This window comes from Diadema setosum, chromosome 13 (genome assembly GCF_964275005.1).
Source record: "Diadema setosum chromosome 13, eeDiaSeto1, whole genome shotgun sequence".
NCBI lineage: Eukaryota > Metazoa > Echinodermata > Echinoidea > Diadematoida > Diadematidae > Diadema > Diadema setosum.
Genome location: NC_092697.1, coordinates 20197727 through 20217989, shown reverse-complemented (window position 1 = coordinate 20217989; position 20263 = coordinate 20197727). Strand labels below are relative to the sequence as shown.

The 20263-nt window shown below is 39.0% G+C and overlaps 1 protein-coding gene across 1 annotated transcript in view; it reads right to left on the bottom strand.

Moving 5' to 3' along the window:
* The window catches only part of LOC140236470 (uncharacterized), a 180883-nt gene that overhangs the window by 72053 nt on the left and 88567 nt on the right, over positions 1-20263 (bottom strand). Inside the window, exons 14-16 of the mRNA XM_072316394.1 lie at positions 16306-16543; positions 13434-13535; positions 7749-7939 (exon numbers count right to left, since the gene is read on the bottom strand). Coding sequence (XP_072172495.1) covers positions 7749-7939; positions 13434-13535; positions 16306-16543 — 531 coding nt within the window. The remainder of the gene's footprint in view (positions 1-7748; positions 7940-13433; positions 13536-16305; positions 16544-20263) is intronic.

The window sequence follows — 20263 nt, the reverse complement described above, 5'->3', positions numbered from 1 at the left end:
ACATCACGAGCTTGACAATGTTCAAACACCTTTATCTCAGCTGATTTTGCTCCATTTCCTCTGAAACTTAAGTATGTTGTAGCTGAGACAATGAGCTGCAGTAATCATGCATTTTATTTTTTCAAATCTCTCATCAGGTTGACAATTTTGCAGCTTAAAACTGAAAATGAGAATGGAATCTGGGCGAAACGATTCCTCATTTATTTATCGAACGAACCCAGTTGCGAGAAGTTTCATAGCGCCATCATAGAACGATTGCTGATTTATCTATGCGGCTGCATACACCTTGATCGAAACGACCGACCCATTGCTAGAAACCCGCTCTGCTAGAAATGGCATAGCGCCATCAAGTCGCTCGTGGTCACTTGAAGATATATTACCGGCTGGCAATAAATTGCAAAGTGCATGTTCATGTCAGTGGTTCATGTACGTGGGCACGTTTGATTTTTGCTCTATTTCATTGAAAGTCAAATATGTTTTAGCTGAGACAACAAATCTTCGTAATTTGGCATTGAAATATCATTCAGATACCCTTATCAGGGCAGAAATTTCAATATCACAGTAAATTTGTGTTGTAAATGGTATATAGATTTAAGTTTCGCATCCAATCTTAGCTTAATCGCTTAGCGTGCTGCATGTTCATTATGCCATACCGGAGGATGAGAAGTTCAAGTCCAGCAGGACACTATTATTTTTTCTCTCTCTCTTTTTCTTTGTATTTCTTTTCTTCTTTTTTTTGGTAGTTCAGCTTCACTCCGATGTCATTTATCGTATTATTTCATTAAGTATACACACCCCACGAACACAACCACTCTATTTCCCTTGTTTTTTTTCGGAGGTTGGATTTGCTTCATTTATCATACGTAATGTTGTAAATTGCCCTTGGTACAGTGCCCCGTTTGCCACCTTTCGTTTTCTCTTCCTTCTCTCTACATTTGTTCCTGTTAGACTGTCACAGGACAGGTCGGAAAATAATTTACATAACTCAACTGGAGCAGGAATGGCAACTGAATGAATTAACTCTAGGCCAGGCGTATGGCGTCTCGCTCATCTCTTTGAAATTCCAGGTTGTTATATTTGACCCAATAACGGAGTTATAGACAGGTAGGAAAGGAATGGGCTTGATATTGCTTTATATTACATGAGGTATTTCGTGCTACACCCTGCCAAGTGCGGTGCGTATGACGGGGTTCTGAGTCTGTCGTTTATTTTCGTCATGGCTGTTTCACAAGTAGCCGTAGGTGATATGTGTTGTGGGCATCTGGGACAATAGAACAGATCAATATCAAACTGGATTCACCCTGAGCAATGTAGTAAGTGTTCAATTTGATGCATTATCTTTCTTCTTTAAAGTCAATCACTACTGATCGAATTACACAATATAATATGGCACGTTCCATTGGTAGTTTAGGAAAAGGGAAGTTAATGCACGATGCAATCACAATGTGCATGATTTCTACCATTGATTTCAGAGACGTCATTGTGGTGTGGTAATGGTGGTGGTAAAGGAACCGTTGCTTTTAAATCAACGAGACAATCATTTGCATGAAGACCGTATTCCCGTCTACCAATAGAGTGCATGTTCACGCGGGCACGTTTGTTATCCTGACATGGACATTTTCTCTTTTTTTTTTCTTTTTATTCCAGAATAATTCTAAAGTTGTTTCTTTCCCCTAACATTTTTTTTGTGGATGTTCCATGGCCGAGCAGTAGAGCAGCGATTTAAGTTACGGTTTTGATGAATCTTGTTTAGCTTCTTCTCTAACATTAAGTTGATGGTTTGTAAATTTGACATTGTCTGTCTATTTGTTTGTTTATGCTTAAAAAACACTGCTGAAACATGTAATAAATTTGCTTCACTTGTCACACGAAAGGTTATAAATTGCAGTTGTGCAGTTTTCCTTTTCCCACCTCTCGTTTTCTCTTCCCTTTTCGCTCCGTTTGTTTTTGTTATACTGCAGATGGGAATGATTACAAAACATAACCCAACTTGAAGTACATCGTAGGAATGAGAACTGAATTAATTAACTCTAGGCCAGGTGTATAGCGTCCTGCTCATCTCTTTGAAATTTCAGGTTGTCGTTGTTCGACCAACAGAGTTGTAGACAGGCTTTAAGTTGCTATAGAGATATCTCGCGCCACATGAGTGGAATGCATAATTATGCTGTTTAGTATTAGTAAAGAGCTCTTTCATGCCACACCATGCCAAGTATAGTGCGCGTGAAAGGGTACTGTGTCGTTCTGCCAATGAAAAGGCAAAACTTTATTTTCGTCATGGCTGTTTCTCTATGCGTAGCCGTGGTTGATGGGTATTGTTGGCATCTGGGCAGTAAAGCAGTGAGTTATACGTGCTAAGCATTCAATTTGATATATCATCTTTCTTTATGTAGTCAATCACTGCTAATGGAGTTACAGAATTAGGTTATGACACGTTTCACCGAAAGTTTGTAAAGCAAAGTTTATGGACTATGCAAGCAATGGTGCATGATTAATACCACTGATTTCAGAGGCAAAATTATGGTATGCCAAAATGTAAGGGTGTCATTGCTTTGGAATTGCTCAGACAATATGCTTGGCACTCCTTCCACTTATAATAGTCCCCTCTGAAGATGTGTCGGTCACAGGTGATCGTCATGATTCATCTTTCACGTAGAAGCTTACGTTCCACACTCTTGGCTCGAGGAGACTTACCATTTATATACATGGTTAGAAGCGATGTCTCTTTTTTTATTTTTATTGAGGTAATGCTGCTTTCGTCCAGGTACAAATCACATTGTCATGTAAACAAACACACTCTCTCTCTATTTGCCTTTGTTTTGTATTGGACGCTTCATTGCTTTTACTGCTGGCAAATTTCACAGGCTTGTAGCTGTAAGAGCTTTCTTTATTTTTCTTTTTTCTTCGGCAGTTCAGCTTCACTCCGATGTCATTTATTTCATTAAGTATACGCATCCCCGAGAACACAAACACGCAATTTCCCTTGTTTCGTATCGGAGGTTAGAGTGTTTCTATTGCTCATGGGAATTTTTGGTTATCGCCAAATTACAATTCTATTAGCTGAACATGGATACTCAAGCAGCAGAGCCCTTAAAATGGGTCATTAAGTAGTTACAATATAGCACCATATTTCGTCCAGGTATGAGTCCCATTGCCATGTAAAGAGACACACTCTCTGTATTTTCCTTTGTTTTGTATTGGACGCTTCATTGCTTTACTGCTGGAAAATTTTACAGGCTTGTAGCTGTAAGAGCTCTCCCACCTGATCATATTATATAATGACAAGATTAGATATAGCAGTTTTGGTTATGCAAATAAGGGTCAAAGTTCATATTTGAAAAGACCAATATTAAAGTCAAGATGATCTTTGAAACACTTTATTGTCGTGTTTCAATTTGTTCGTGTCAAGGATGACATGGTACAGATACACTGTACTAAGAAAACCTGTTCATCTACTTAGGCCTACTTGCACACACATGACACACATATGGGACTTTCCATGTGGTTTGCCATTGTTATAAACAATTTGATCTGAATTATAAAGGTACAAAAAATCGATTTTACTAATATATTATTGAAGCAATATAACTTAAAGGCATAATTTACCATTTGCAGATGAAACAAAAACCCAGCATTAGTGCTTTAAAATAGTTCTAAAATGTGAGTTAGGGATAGAAACAACCACTGTCAAAATTTGAATCCGTATAATCGATGTTAAGTGTTGTTAAATACACAAAATGTGAACAATAGTTATAATAAAAAATGTTTACAGAATAAACCATATACAGTTACAGTTTAATGAGAAAAACCCTGATATCTCCTTATATTTTAGGTTTTATTGCAAATATTTCATATGGTAGGATGTTTTATGACACAACAGACCTACACATATTATGCATCAAATGTGATATCTTGAACATTTTTGAAGTCACTGCACCCAAAGGTAAACTGGACCTTTAAAGTTGCTATATTTCATTGTTTTCGTTGTCGATCACAGGTGACCGATATCTCATGACTCGCAGCGTGACGAGTTTCATATCTCGTTATTTTTTTTTTTTTGGGGGGGGGGAAGCTGAAAAAACACACATGCAGAAAATCACCCACAAATGTAGAAATGACACAGACATGGTTCGCAAATTTGCAACGGCAAAATGGTAATATTGGCTTTTGTTTGATGTTCTTTGTATGTGCCAGTCCTGCTTTATAAGTACATGTATATGTGTGTGTGTGTATGTGTGTAACATGTAGAAGTGCGAGCATGACTGTGTATAGTGTGCATGCATGTGTGTGTGTGTGTGTGCGCACACATTCTTGCAAATGGCTCCAATCGAGAATATTCCAGGCAACTGGGATATATTTCACACTGGGCACATGATGGCATAAATGGATGTATCCCTAGGTACCAAAAATCAGCCATTTTGTTATTCTTATTTTTTTTTTTAAAGTTGTACCACGCTGCGCTGCCAAAAAGTGGAAATTATTTTGGTGCTGGAGCTAGCACACACTAGCCACTGCACTTCACTGCACTGCACTGAAGCACAGGCTACTGTACGAGCTGAAATTTTCGCGTACAGATATTTTCGCGAATTGCTACTAGGAGAACATTTTCACGTGTTGTTAATTTCGCGGTTGTGAGGTCTAACTGTGCTTATCTGTTCGCACGTTGTTATTTTCGCGTGTTGTTATTTTCGCGGTTCAAAGGCGATTCGCGAAATTCGCGAAAATAAAACCACCGCGAAAATTTCAGCTCGTACAGTATTACTAGCACAGCGTACCATGCATGCATGCATGCAGTGGCATGGGAATGACTATATACACGCACACACAGTGCATGCATTTCTCTGCGGCTATCCTCGAGTGAACATGAGGTGGCGCTACACAACATGGTACCCAGGGTACTACAGTACCCAGGGGTAATGCATGATGCATCATATGCCCCTTTGTTAAGAGTATTTAAAACATATGAAAAAGTGTCCTTTTAAGGCCCTAGGGGTACTACCTTTGGGATATATGCACCTCCCTGTTCTGCATATTTAAATCTGCATCTAAATCTTTCTCCATCTCAAAAGGTGTCCAAAAAAAATAACTAGAGCACTCGCAATCGAGCACATGTATCCCCCAAACCTGTCTCCCATACCCCATCTGGATTACTTTTTAGGCCAGAATGTTGTATAATAGGGCAACTGTCGCAGGATACAATAAAATCCGACGAGAAATGAGGCTAGTATACATAGCACATACAAGTAATATGACATGTCATCCTATAAAAGTTTGAACAATGAGAGCACTGGCAATGAAAAATTTTGTTACCATGGTACCTAAAATAACTCCCTACAAACCTCCATAGCAAGTTTGAATAAAATCCGACAAGAAATGTGGCTTATAGAGCATATACAAGAAATGTGACATGGCCTCCAAGTCGGAACAATGAGGGCGCCGTCACCACAAACTGTTGTGTCCTTCATGTAAAATGACCACCCATACACCTCTTTAGCAAGTCTGAGTAAAATCCAGTAACAATCAAGTTATTGCCTAAATAAGCATGCATTTTTGCAAATTTTGACATGATCAGGGTGACCTTTCACCCTGTAAAAGGTGGAACAGTGAGGGCAGCATTATCAATAGTGTAGGTGTATAGATTTGACTATGATGCATTTACATACCAAATTTGAAAAAAAAAAATGGTCAAGAAACAAGGCCAGCATCGCACACAAGCAGACCCTGTTAAATTAACCTTTTCATGTATAAAGACGGAACAAGCGAGGGCGGCGCCACCACCAAAAACAATATAGGTATCTTCATTTCACTATAATGCACCTTTTTGCCAAATTTGAAGAAAATCTAATATGAAATATGGCTGATAGAACACACACAAGAAATGTCCGTTGGCATCCAAGTCGGAACACTGCGGGCGCCGTCACCACAAACTGTTGTGCCCTTCATGTAGAATGACCAACCATACATCTCCTTAGCAAGTCTGAATAAAATCCATTGAATAACAATCAAGTTATTGCATAAATAAGCACTTCTGCAAATTTTGACACGATCAGGGTGACCTTTGACCCTGTAAAAGGTGGAACAGTGAGGGCAGCATTATCAATAGTTTAGGTGTATAGATTTGACTATGATACATTTACATACCAAATTTGAAAAAAAATCGGTCGAGAAACAAGGCCAGCATCGCACACACAAGAAAACCCTGTTAAATTTACCATCTCATGTATAAAGACGGAACAAGCGAGGGCGCCATCACCAAAAACAATAGGCTTCTTCGTCTTACCATAATACACTTTCATGCCAAATTTGAAGATGATCGAAGAGAACTGCAGCCAGTAGAGCACTCACAAGAAAATCTCTGCGGCGGACGCGGGGGACGCGGGGGACGCGGGGGACGCGGCGCAACAAGGCCAAATCCATAGTATCCTCCAAACTCTGTTCGGGGGATACAATAATCTATTTGCAATTGGTTAGAAAGTAACCCTTCTGGTGAGGAAATGAAATCCCTGCAATCTTTTCTATGGACTTACTTGATTTTAGCACATACCCTAACAATGTGCCCCCTCCCCTTGGGCCTGGAAGGGGTCAAAATAGCTTGGGCTTTATGGGGTTAAGAATGATCACTGCCTTGTTTGGTCATATCCTACAAAAGACTAATATGTAGAAGTTTATGAATGATGCACAATGAAAGATGATTAGAGGAATAGTAATAGAAATAATGGTCATTTGATCCAACAGCTCTTCAATGAGTATTCATATCTGAGTATTCATACTGAATTGCCATCATGAATGATGGTATTGCTCTAAAAAAAAAAAAAGAAAAAAAAAATGAATTGTTACATGGGAAGCTTATTGAGCACATAAAGTTGACATTACACGCAAAAGTCATTATGGCGTAGCCGGCAAGAAAGCATTGCTTTGTTCCATATCTCTGAATCACTTGACAAGAACGAGGAAACAGCTGTGAGACTCTGTGGATACTAAACACTTCGAGATATTCACACACCCATGGAGCTACTAACTGCAATTGTACTAAGCAATTGGACCCACTGCAAAATTTGAGCACTGATTCTTGTGCACATTAAATACACAAGAGCATTTGTATGTGATAATCTATGAGAACTTTCCATACACAGTTGTAAAAATTTTGAGTTTAATTTCTGAATGTTCTGTGATTCCTGTTCTCATGCATAATGTGTCTTGATAGCCAATTTAGTTAATTCTTGCACTTAATAGTAAACAAAAAAAAAGAGGAGAAAGTTAAGATAAGGGAAGTATCACTTGATTTGATATCAAGTATGCTATCACATGTAGTTTACAAGCTTGACAAAACAATGTCTAACATTAAGGTTAATCCTTTTCTTTTTTCAATCATTCAGGTTGACTGCTGGGTAAATTGCTTGCTACTTGAGGAAACTTATTCACTGGAATGTACTGTACATCATTGGAAATTCCTATATCCCCATATCCTTTCAGCTTGTCATTTTAATGTCCTGTATGATTGGTATTTGTTGGGAAAAAGAAGAAATATTGTCATTTGAAGGATGAGAGTGAAGTCTGCTTACTGACTGACCACATGTAAGCTGAAAACAATATCAGAAGACACATGATGATGGCTACAATGCTCATAAGGGGACTGGAGACATGATATATGTTCTAAACATTAATGGCAAAAAACAAAGAAAAATACATAATTGTAAAAGATACATTTACAGTAGGAAATTGTTATTTTCTGAAACAGGCTTGAAACTCACTCCCTTGGAAGCTAGATACGAAAGACCTGAGGCTATGTCAATGGCAAACTGCATCAGGAGAGGCATCAGTGGCAAGGTGACATCAAAATCAGGGACATGAAGTTTGACTGGTTTGTGAACATCATGGATTGTCTGGACAAAGACATCTAGTCGAACAGGTTCCATAGCTTCATAGACCAGGTAAACAGTATCTGATGAAGGAAAGGTTAGAAAAAAGTGAAAACATATTAGAATTCCTCTTGTGTTCCATCTGAGTAGGAAGAACAATTGGCTGATTGTTGACAAGTGGATGCTGGAACTAACAAAGAAAAAAAGTTATCGAAGCATAGTAATCAACAACAATACCAAATGCTAGTAATCAGTGAGATGTTATGCTCTGAATAATAATAAGAAAGAAACACGTTATCACCAATCAACACAAGTGTGCAATAATATGTAATGTACAAAAGTGCAGATTTACATTTTCTGATGATCTAGAAATTTCCCTGATTTAACATCTTCTCAAGACAATGGCTATGTACAGCATTTCATAATTAGGTGATCTGTGTGAAATCACTGATCACCTGCTGATTCTGTATGACTTCTTTATTTTTTTCTTTTTAATTTTTTTTTTTTTTCTGCACTAATCTTTAATACGTACCCTAATGTTTTCTCATAATTTTTGCAAATTTCACAAAACTTTCATCACTTATTTGAATTTTGTTTATGTTTCAAGGATGGAAAATCTTAAAATGTCATTGTGACTGGTCAACCATGACACCATTATGAAGCAATTCTCTAAAATCACATTATCTCTATTTCCATTTTGAAATGTTATTTTTTCAATGAAACTTGACTGATACATATCTCATGTAATGAAAATTGAGCTAGAAATCATTTTGCATGCACATCATTTTCTTTTCATGAAATCAGTTTTGAATTTGATCGAGAATATTTCAGTCAAATTTCAAGCCTATCTGTCAGATGGGTGCATCAAGTTGATATTCTGTGCGTATGTCAATGGTGATATAGTGTAATTTTTTTTTTTTTAATCCTTTTCAAAAAGTCTGTTATAGGTCATTATACCCCCATCTCACCAGATGGCAATTCCGCTATGATCATCAAAAATCATCAAAGCGCAGCGGATCATGGCTTGTTCGCTTTAAATCTTCTCCATCGTATCCTGAGCAGTTCAGAAGCGTGGAGGGTCGCCACCATCGCCATGGTCACTGCCAAGTTTTGAACATGTCCAAAACTTCCGTAGCGAGGTCGCCGTGGTTTTAGAGCATATCACAATCCCCTCACGAGCGCATTAAAAGCGTCATATTCTTAGCTCTGACGGGGTAGCAACATGTAAAACATAACTCAAACGCATCGAAAGCGGCCCCCATCGCTAATGAAAAATACCACATCTACAGTATTACGTAACAGGATTCAACCATGAACAAAAGTGATGCACCAGACCAGGAAGGTGGACATGGAGAAAAGTGGATAAAATTTCTTTTTTCATGTACACTCAGTACGAATCTACCCTGTTTATTAAATTGCTTGTTTGTCATATTTCATTGCAAGTCAATGAAAGTAAATTAAGTTGTAATCTTTTCAAATATATCTTCATAAAATTGTCTCATTGTAGGATACGATTTGTAGTTTGCTCATAAGCCATTTCTTTAATATTGAATACACATTTTACTCTTTAAATTGAATGGCTGACTTAACTAATAGCAGGATTTCACATCAGGTTCTAACTGGTGTGTTCTAGAATGCTAAGATGTAAGGGTAAAACCATATTCTGCATATCCATGTTGGTTTGACACTGACATCTGACTGAAGAACAATCATGACACCCATTTTATATCCCAATCGCTTGAGATCGTTGCATAAGCCTGGGGTAAATGTATCACTGTCGCTCCGATCGTATCATTGTTGTAGCAAGGTCTTGATAAGCATACAAATATCGCAGTACAGTGGGTTCAATCGCAGAAGCAGCACGACTCGTCGGCCTGGAAATGCGGCAACAATGTGACAGAGTCGTATTACCATCATGGCGCTATCGCCTACAGCGCAGGTTGAGTGTAGAGAAACAGTAGTGTAATCACCTCGGAGGCCAAAAATGGAGACGGATGGCGACTGCGCCACGATTTGTAAATTTTTCACAGATTGCCATGGTCGCCTTCCTAGTGAGATGGGGGCCTAAGGAAGGACAATGAGTCCACACTTTGTTAGAATCTGATGACTTGAGATGTAAGTTATAATGTCTTCAAGGCTGGCAAAATGATTTAGAACAAGGAAAAGTAGAAATTACACGGTGCGTAATATACATGTATGTCCCCACCGGAAGTAGCATTTTGTAGCAAATGTACAATACAGGTCAAAAATCAAGGTCAAAGGTCAAAATTCTGTGTAGAAGTTCTGAAGCCCTCACCTAGTGCCATCACATAAAGCAAACGGAATTGAAATCGGGTTAGAAATGGCGAAGGAGTAGCATTTTGTGGCAAAATGTACAATACAGGTCAAAAATCAAGGTCAAAGGTCAAAGAAGTCAAAGGTCAAAATTCTGTGTAGAAGTTTTAAAGCCCTCACCTAATGCCATCACATAAAGCAAACGGAATCAAAATCGGGTTAGAAATGGCCAAGGAGTAGCATTTTGCAGCAAAATGTACAATACAGGTCAAAAATCAAGGTCAAAGGTCAAAATTCTGTGTAGAAGTTTTGAAGCCCTCACCTAGTGCCATCACATAAAGCAAATGGAATCGAAATCGGGTTAGAAATGGTGAAGGAGTAGCATTTTGTAGCAAAATGTACAATATAGGTCAAAAATCAAGGTCAAAGGTCAAAGAAGTCAAAGGTCAAAATTCTGTGTAGAAGTTTTAAAGCCCTCTCCTAATGCCATCACATAAAGCAAACGGAATCGAAATCGGGTTAGAAATGGCCAAGGAGTAGCATTTTGTAGCAAAATGTACAATACAGGTCAAAAATCAAGGTCAAAGGTCAAAATTCTGTGTAGAAGTTTTGAAGCCCTCACCTAGTGCCATCACATAAAGCAAATGGAATCGAAATCGGGTTAGAAATGGTGAAGGAGTAGCATTTTGTAGCAAAATGTACAATATAGGTCAAAAATCAAGGTCAAAGGTCAAAGAAGTCAAAGGTCAAAATTCTGTGAAAAAGTTTTGAAGCCCTCACCTAGTGCCATCACATACAGCAAACGGAATTGAAATCAGGTTAGAAATGGCGAAGGAGTAGCATTTTGTAGCAAAATGTACAATACAGGTCAAAAATCAAGGTCAAAGGTCAAAGAAGTCAAAGGTCAAAATTCTGTGTAGAAGTTTTGAAGTCATGCGTGCATGTACGTGTACAGTGCACAGCGTAATCATAAATATTCATGTGGTTTGGAAAGTAACGGACTAAGAAATACGAGTGTAAAAAGGTCAATTTTCTCCTTAGCCCCGGACAAGAGCTTAGTACGGGACTAATTGGCGAGTGTAAAAAGCTGAAAAAATTGGTACGGGACTAACGATAGTCCTGGGTCAGAGAAAGTACGGGGTTAAGAAACACAAGTGTAAAAAGGGCTTTAGTTTGTTTCATACTTTTGTTCATATCAATAAATTAATCAAGGACTACAATGATGTACATTCACATGGTGCTACTGCAAACCATTCTCCCTTATTTGCTTCACCATTAAAACCTTCAAGCAACACATATTAGCTTTCAAATTCATTTGAGTGTTTCTCACTTTAATATTTTTGACTATTTACACACAGAGTGTATATCCAGATTTCAGTATGTAGTAGCATATTAAATTCTATATTGTATTTGTATGTAGTTTTTCAATTTGATGACATTCATCATTGTGACAGAAATCAATTGAAATTACCCTTGAAAAAAGTTAAGCATTTTAAATGATATCTCTATGGCAGTCCATTTTTTAGGGAAATGTCATAATGGATATGAAATAAGCAGTAGCTTACTTATCCTTGGCTTGATTTCTCCTAGATTAACCCCCCTTTCAGACTACAGAGTTCTCGTATGGATATAGGACGAATGGAGATAGGACGTCTTTATGTGTCTGAATGCTCTTATACTGAAATGTCGTATCAATTATTATGTCATATATCGACAAAATGGTTTGAGCGTTGTTTCAAATCATTATCCTACAAATTATATCTATACGATGTATATTTGTGTATGAATGCTCTCATATCCATACATCGTATGAGTAGGAGGGGCTTATTTGCAGCGCGAACTAGCTAAATACTGGATGAATCCAAGGCAGAGTATAAACACTATGCGCAAAGCCTGCGTAAATTACGTACTGCGCATGGAAGAGATTCACGTCTACTCAAGAAATATCACTAGTGCGATAGGTCTGAATGCTCCAATATGATTGCCGTATAACGGGGTGCTGAGTCTGAATGCTCTCATAACAAAATGTTGTATATCCATATGTCGTATGATTAACTCGGTGTGTCTGAAAGTGCCATTTGATCATTATATGTTGTAGCTATCCCTGCGGACTAAGGCCATTGATCATGGATTGCATAATGTAATTAAGTCTTAAGATGTGGTTGAATGGGAAACTTGGGCATCAATTTATGGAGATTTTGTGCAATACACATCTTGACTCACAGTATGGGCAAAACCTGTATCCTATAGTCCACATAAAATGGTTGTAAATCCCTGTTCTCTGATGAACATCTAAAAAATTGCATGGTCAGTTGCTCCCAATCACAAATTGAATGGATCACCTACATGTAATTTGCCAGTCTTGACAAATTTCTATTAAGTCTAGTTTTCATTATGATTTTCAATCTTAATGTGGAGTTCTGAAAAAGACTACTAAGATTCAGCTTTTCTTAAATGTTTCTCCATTTGAACAACTTTGTGTTCTCAAACCCTAAAACAGAGCCCTTGGCTCAGGTGAGATATACTGCACTGAAAAATGCTTTTTAACTCTTTACGTGCCATGGTATGAACCCCCTGAGTGCCACATTATTCTGAGACAGCAACATAGGCATGCTTTGGGAAAACATTCTGCATTTCAAATCAAAGTAACTTTTATAAATTTATGTTTTGTTTTGGCATGCAGTGAGCAAAGTTGTAGAAAAAATGCCAGGCTTTGCTTTGATGTACATTGTATGACCACTCTATGACTGTTTTTATTTCAAATGCACAATACAAATGTAGTTATGTGATTGTAAAAGCATGACTTTTGCACAGAAAACAGCGACAGAAACTTAGTAGGGAACACCGTTTGCTAGCCAATCACCACATAGAATGTAAGCTATATGTGAGAGGAACAAATTCGCGAGAAATGCTTTCATTGTACTGTGGCATTTGGCGATTTATTGGTTTGGGCGGATTTGTGTGTTTGAGCAGAATGTGTGAAGTTGGCACGCCGTCGACTGGGTCGGGTGTGTGAATCCAAGGAAATGACATCCTCACTAATCTAACAAAACAAAAAGTCTGAAAAGCCAAGAAGTTTCCAGAAAATAATAATTGCTCAGGAATAAACAGTTTACATGATGAGATTACTAACAATAAGTTTGTAACAATTTGAATAGGTCTTCAATGTTATACAATACCAGGTCTGGGTAAGATGGATTGACAGACATACTATTCCTTTGAGGGGAAGAGGCCAAAAAATTGTAGGTCTACACCTAAATTCATGCAAACATGATCAAACAGAATCTTGTGGTTACTACTCACTCAACTTTGTGGAAGCTCCAACAAGATTCAGAATGTTACTATGATGACCTATTCGTCCAAGCACAGCAAGTTCCGCCATGATCTTCTTCCTTTCAAATGGAGCTATGACAGAAGAGTATTAAAAGGCTGAATCAGAAACAGTTATACACACAAACACACATGTACATTTGTAAATGTTGATTGGTTCAGCAATCAAAAGAGGTTTGAATGCTGATGGCAAGACAGAATTGGTGGTGGTGCTACCATTAGGCCAAACTTCTCTTCATGCATTCACATGATTTGTGTGGCAGCACACACTCTAAGATAAAAACACATGAACATCCAATCATTACATCCACACATACACTGTACATGCCTAGCAAGTGAACAATTCTGGGCAAGAGTTCCTTTTGAGACAGCCACCCAAAAGTGAGTGCGTGCATCCGTGCGTATCGCAAGCAAGGTTAGGCTAGGTACAATTTACATGTAGAGTTGTATAACGTTAGGTATAGATCTGCACTTATTTAGTACTAGTGTCATTGGGGTGGCTGTCTCAAAAGGAAGTCTTTCCCAATTCTGCTTATGTCCCACAGGTTCCTCGATCCTTCAGGCACAATTGTTTGAAAAGATGCAGCAGCCATCATGTACATGGCCAAAGCTTTTTCATGTTTTACACACACACATTATACATTGTATACCATGCATAGCAATAGACCAGTTCGTAATTCCACTTTGCGCATGAGCAGAAAAAGGTCATTTGTACCAACAGGCATTTCATTTTGTAAATTCACTGAGATAAGCATCTGTGATGCGATAATTATTCATGTGATCCTTATCTAAATGGTGCTTGCCAGCACATCCACCTGACAGCAAGAATGGTATTTTGCAATATAAAAGGAAATAGGCTGTTATTGCATTCAATACAAAACAATGAAATGGATGACCACTAATTTAAATTGTCAACTGATGGAGTATTCTGATCACCTGCTCTAAACGCGAGATAATTCTTTGTTTGAACATGAATTCCATAAATTGTTACGTCAGGCAAGCTTAGGCATTATGCCGCTTTGAAAACAAGCGAAGTGCCTAACCAACTGAGAAAAAAGAATTAAAGGCCATTTGTACCAATGTGTACATGAGCTAATAGACCTTATGCATATGACGTCACACGGTCTTACTAACTGAAGGGCGCCCTCCCTCAGAGGGCAAGCGATGCGTTGCTAGAGCGTGCTTTTACACGCGAGGCAATGGGCATTTACACACAACATCGGTGTTTCTTTTACTGTCTTGTCTATTGCATGTAATCTACAGCCCTAGATCGGGAAATTCAAGCTTGTATAGCAAAATCGACATTTGATGTATGCATTGCACTCACCAGGTTAATGATATATCCAACATTTTGGCACAATTTTCATGAAAAAAGATGCAACTACCAGCGGTCGTAACAGCTCATCAACCTACGAATCCGTTAGCCAATCACATGCGAGGTAGATTTCTACGTGTTTTTTACTAAAACACGTACCTCGCATGTGATTGGCTAATGAAATTCAAAATGGCGACATACATTCAGCGAACGGCGATGTTGCGCTATGGATACAAATTTCTGCGATATAACCTAGGAATTCTGTAGTTGCTGTGAGTATTTCGATTGCACAATGTGAGAAAATTACCCAAATATTGCTACATAATGTGTCATGTCATGTCAAACTTGTTTGATGGTAAAAAAAAAACCTGCCACTAGCCTGGGGACTGGCGGCGAGTGAGGCGATCGCCGCTAGCGCGCATAGGAAAAGCACATACTAGCTGCACGCCTCTGCGATGTCAAGGACTTCGCTTGCCCTCTAAGATGGCGTCGCGAGAGGTTGTCAAGCGAGTGATGACGTCAATGCATAAGGTCTATTACGAACTGGCTTATTTCCTGCAGAAGTTGAGTTGATTTTCCAATGGACCTGAAATAAGCACATGTTTGGTCCACTTTGCTGACTTAAGGTTTGAGGCACTTTTTTTTTTTTTTTATAGGGAGCTACTCTTTTCCATACGTACATGTAGTAGGCTGCCACCAAGACTTGTTATGATAATGATACTACTATTACTATTACTACTACTACTGATAAGAAATCACTCCTGGCCTGGCCATGCCTACCAATGTACTTTCATTGTTTAGAAGCTGAAGCTTCCATTATAAATTATTTTTACTTATTCATGAAGCACTAGCAATTACTTCTCATGTTCAAGTTTATCACTGATGTACTCAACTTCTGCTTCTGATAAAGTACTGTACAAGTAGTACTGTGAACACCTTAGGTACATTTTGTGAGGATAACTTTTTATGAATCAGAACATAAAAGACAATTTAAAAAGAGGTTAGATTCATGACTGAGAACCACAGCATTAAATTGGAATGCATAAGGTGTTTGAATTCCCTCTTCACATACAGTAGTGTAGCCTTTTCCCACAGTGAGCATTGATGATATAATTATACAATGCATTTGCTTTAAATGACAGCAATATCTTTGCATGTTTTTAATATAACAAAATATAATCTGACTCAAGAAATTAGTGAAAATAAAATCACCAAGGAATATATTGCATATGTGCATTAGTACTTTAAACACAGGCCTACAGTCACGTCTACTACAGCTGCTACCTTTACTATTACTACTGTTTTTACAGTCACTATTAATTGCTAACGATGTAGGGCGAAATAGAGTAGAAACAATGATGCCATAATACAATTAGTTTCTGTAGCTGATTTATTTGTGAATGTTTTCCTTATGATCACAGCACATGCAGTTATCATTATTTCTATAACTAAGCAGAGAAGCAGTATAATGATAAAGCAACAACAACAACAAAATAAATCTTCATACTTAAAATGTACTATGTGACTTACCATGTTTCTTCTTGACGTCAACAGACAAGGACTGGTTGCCAATAAGGACCTTGCCAAAGAAAGTCTCTCCCAACCTGCCATATTGCTTTCTATTTCCCACCACGAGCTTATCTAGGGGAATCTCCCAGTATGCTGGGCTATTTGCTTTCTCCTGCTCCAGAGTCAAAGCCATATGCGAAGCTGAACGAGGTGATGCAGGCATTGCCCGCTGTGCTTCAAAGTCATAAGCCACATTGTCCTGTGAAAGAGATAATGATTTGGAACTTGATAAGGAAAGTTTTGATTTGCGGCCAAAGACCTTTGATAGGGAAGCAGGTTTACCAGGAAAGCTGCGAAAGATGCTGAAGCTTTGGAGTGAATTGTTACGTTTCATTTTTATGCTGCCTTGGCTGACTGGTGTGGTGTTTTGAGGCTGGGTGCCCACTGGTCCTTGGGAAGAATCTGACAGTGGCATGTCATCAACAGTCATGTGTAACTGATGCGCTGTGTTACTCCTCACACCACTGTGTTTCTGGGCATTAAACCTCCAGGACATTACTGTTTCTTGCTGGCATCAAAGAAAAGGCAACACTTTGTGTTATCAAAAGCAACACTTCTAAATTTTAGTTGTTTTCAAAGTTGAGTTAGACTTGGGTCTTCCAATCAAGTTTCTTGCCGTCACAAGCCAACACCCTAAGTTTTAGAATTCCTGTTCGTTTACCGCAACTGACTCCCATTGTCATGCATTTTCATTCCACAGAACACCTTCACATATGCTACGTAATCATATGCTCCATTGATTTAAAAAGTGCACCAATGCTGTTCTCCCACTCACTGGCATACCTCACTGGCTTGGAGTTATTCTCATGCACACCCAAACTCTGTACACCATGGAGTTAGGCCTGAACAACACACAAACCATAGTGCAAATCAATGAAGCATGTCAGTGCAGGCATTGTGACTGAACAGAAGAATAATTAGTATCACCCACGTCTGTGAAACAAATTCTCATCATGCAGAATTTAAACCATATTGAATTGTCAAGATCTAAATATGAACAATACAAAACCCTCTGAAATCCCACAGTTCATTGCACTCATCTTATATGTGTGTGATGTGTGAGTGTGTGTGTGTGTATATCCCATTCCTTTTTCCTTCTCTTTCCCTTTTCTTTCTCTCCCTATTTTCTGTATGTCTCTCTGTATAAAGCTTTTCTCTTTTTCTCTCCCTCCCTCACTGTTTGCATGATCTCCTCTCAAGGTTCCCATTGTTCCTGGACAATACACCTTTTGCCTTGGACTATTTTGCAACTGAAGAATGACAAAGTACACAATGCGAACAAAAACCCAAAGTGACTGTATGCACTGCAGGTTGCATTGCTGATTGTGAGTTTCACATGATATTGGGTAGGTTGGAGAAGTTGGATGCAACGTTCCTTTAACTATTGCAGGGATGGAGCAGGGAGGTGGGAAGGGAATGGAGGTTTTATTAGGAGGGACCCAAGCAATGTACACACTTGTATGTAGGGTCAAAGGGGAACTTTGTAAGGTTAAGTTAAGGGGGTCATGAATGTGTCAATGTTTTGAAGAATGATGTTGTAAAGGGTGTGTTTATTTCTGTTCACATTCTGATATGTTAGATTTGGCTAAATGACTTTAGAATTAATAGAAATCTGAGAATGGTGGCCATAGTAAGCTACATATGGGGAAGGAGGTATTTCCTACTGTTCATGTTACAAGATATTCAAGGGAACCAGATTATGTTTTTGCAATACAGTCACAGAGTTAACCTAGGGAATGCGATTACACAAAATAGCAAGTTCAATGTTAATATTTGTCAATATTAGAGGTATAAGAGCTAAAACTAAAGAAATACAATGCTTGAATGGATCAAAAGGACATGAAGTTTAAAGGAAACACATACACATTATAGTTCACAAATAAATGACACTGGGGCGGTCAAATGAATTGAAGTCAGGGGTCTATAAAGCAAGCAATAGAAGAGGCATTCTTCTTTTGATAGTCTTTGGTTCTAAAGGAAAAATTTATCAAGTCATTGGTGATGATGAAGGATGTTATATTTTCTCATCAGAGGGAGTACTGTATACCTTTAATGTACGTATCGTCGGCAACCGACAATATTAAAAAACAAGGTGATTTATATATTTCTGAAAAGCTTTAGTCTCTAGGAATATGAATAATTAATTTTCAAAGGTGAAAACGTTTCTAGAACGATGGAGAGATGGTGTTTTGAGACCCTTAAAGGACCCCGTTTACAGTGCGGGGCTCGGCCGGGGCTGGGCCAGGGCTGGGCCGCGACTCAGCCGCGGCCGAGCCCTCCTTCATTTCAGTGTAAACACGCAAAAGGCCAAATGCGGGGCCAAAATTGGCCACGCATTTGGCCACGCTCTACAGGTGGTCTCGGCCGCGGCCGAGCCACGGCTGAGCCCGGCCTTTTCTCAGTGTAAACACAAACTGGGCCAAATGCGCGGCCAATTTTAGTCTGGCTTCCAGACCCTCTGCCTGTACTATTTCGCTATTCAGGATATTAACCCCCTCAACATCGAAAACTAGTATAGTTTAAGGTGGTTTTGTCCTGCAAAGGATTTTTCCTCCGGCAAAGGCCTTTGCCCGAACAGCGACTTTGTCGCCAGGGAATCCAGTTGGCAAAGGGTCTGAAAACCAGACTAGACCAAATTGCGTTTGTTCACAAGCAGAGCGCCACTACGACAAATTATTGAAAGGTTTGAATTAAAAGCGCGGCCGAGCCCGGCAGTGTAAACACACAAAATTGCGGGGCTTGGCCCCGCAATTGAGGCAGGGCTCGGCCGCGGCTCAGCCTAGCCCCGCACTGTAAACGGGGTCTACGACCACCTGAACCCGATCTGACGGCAAAATTTTGGTGACCAAAATTATGATGTCATGAAATGAACGAATCAGCCCTGCGCTGATGCGCTGTACTACGCGGCGCCGTGGTTCAAAGCGTGAATTCCACATGATGACCCACTGGAGTGCAGTGAGATGTCTTGTTCACACAATCAGGCACAAGTGAGTTAAAATTTCACTTATTGAATCCATCTTCCTTAGAATTACCATTAAGTATACAGATGACATCCTTTTTAGACTTTTACTTGCGCTTTCGCGCCTCAGTCTCGACTCTCAAACGGCTCGTAGTAGGCCTTACGCACTCTAACTTAGAACCAGAACTCTGACCTACGTAGTACATACTCGTAATCACACAGGCCTAAGTTAGATGATCTTAGATCAAACGTCAACGGTTAGAAGTGCAAGGTTTTACTTTATTTCCTAATATATGAACTTAGTCAGGTACATAATTTAATCAAGCATGCGAAACTGTACTCACCAGTTCCCTTGTAGGTTGAATTTGCCGGTAAAGTGATGGCATGCTAAATTGTCTTTTTTGGTTTTGTTTTGTTTTCGTTTGTAGAACTCTAGTTAGAACACCGTCGTCGTGTGCCTGCTGCTGGCAAATCTCCTCACACAGAAATCCTGAACTCAACTTGATCTCTGGTGCATTCAGGGGCAGCCAGCTACTAGTAGAAGTAACCGTTAGACATTTTCTAGAAGCATTTAAAGATAATATAAAGTTTTGGTACCTCAAAAGTTTCCCTGAATTTCCTTGTCTTAGTTTGTGTTTTAGGTTAAAGTACCTTTCATATAACTAACACTGTGAGACTTACTCGCCCCAAAGTGCTCTCATGTCTTAGTAATCATGCAATTAACTGCGACCAGCAGCCCCATACGCATAGCGTAATGGGGCTTCACATTGTAGTATTCAGGATCATGAAAGATTTAGTATCGCGGGTAAATATCCCCTTAAAATCCAAAAATTTCTTCAATTTGAAGACTTACCAATCAAGTTGAAGTATTGAAAACAGGCTTCGTGCAACATTTGGTTCTGCCAATAGTCCCTTTCTGTTCGAATTGATGACTGAATTTGACTCAGTCGAGAGGACCTT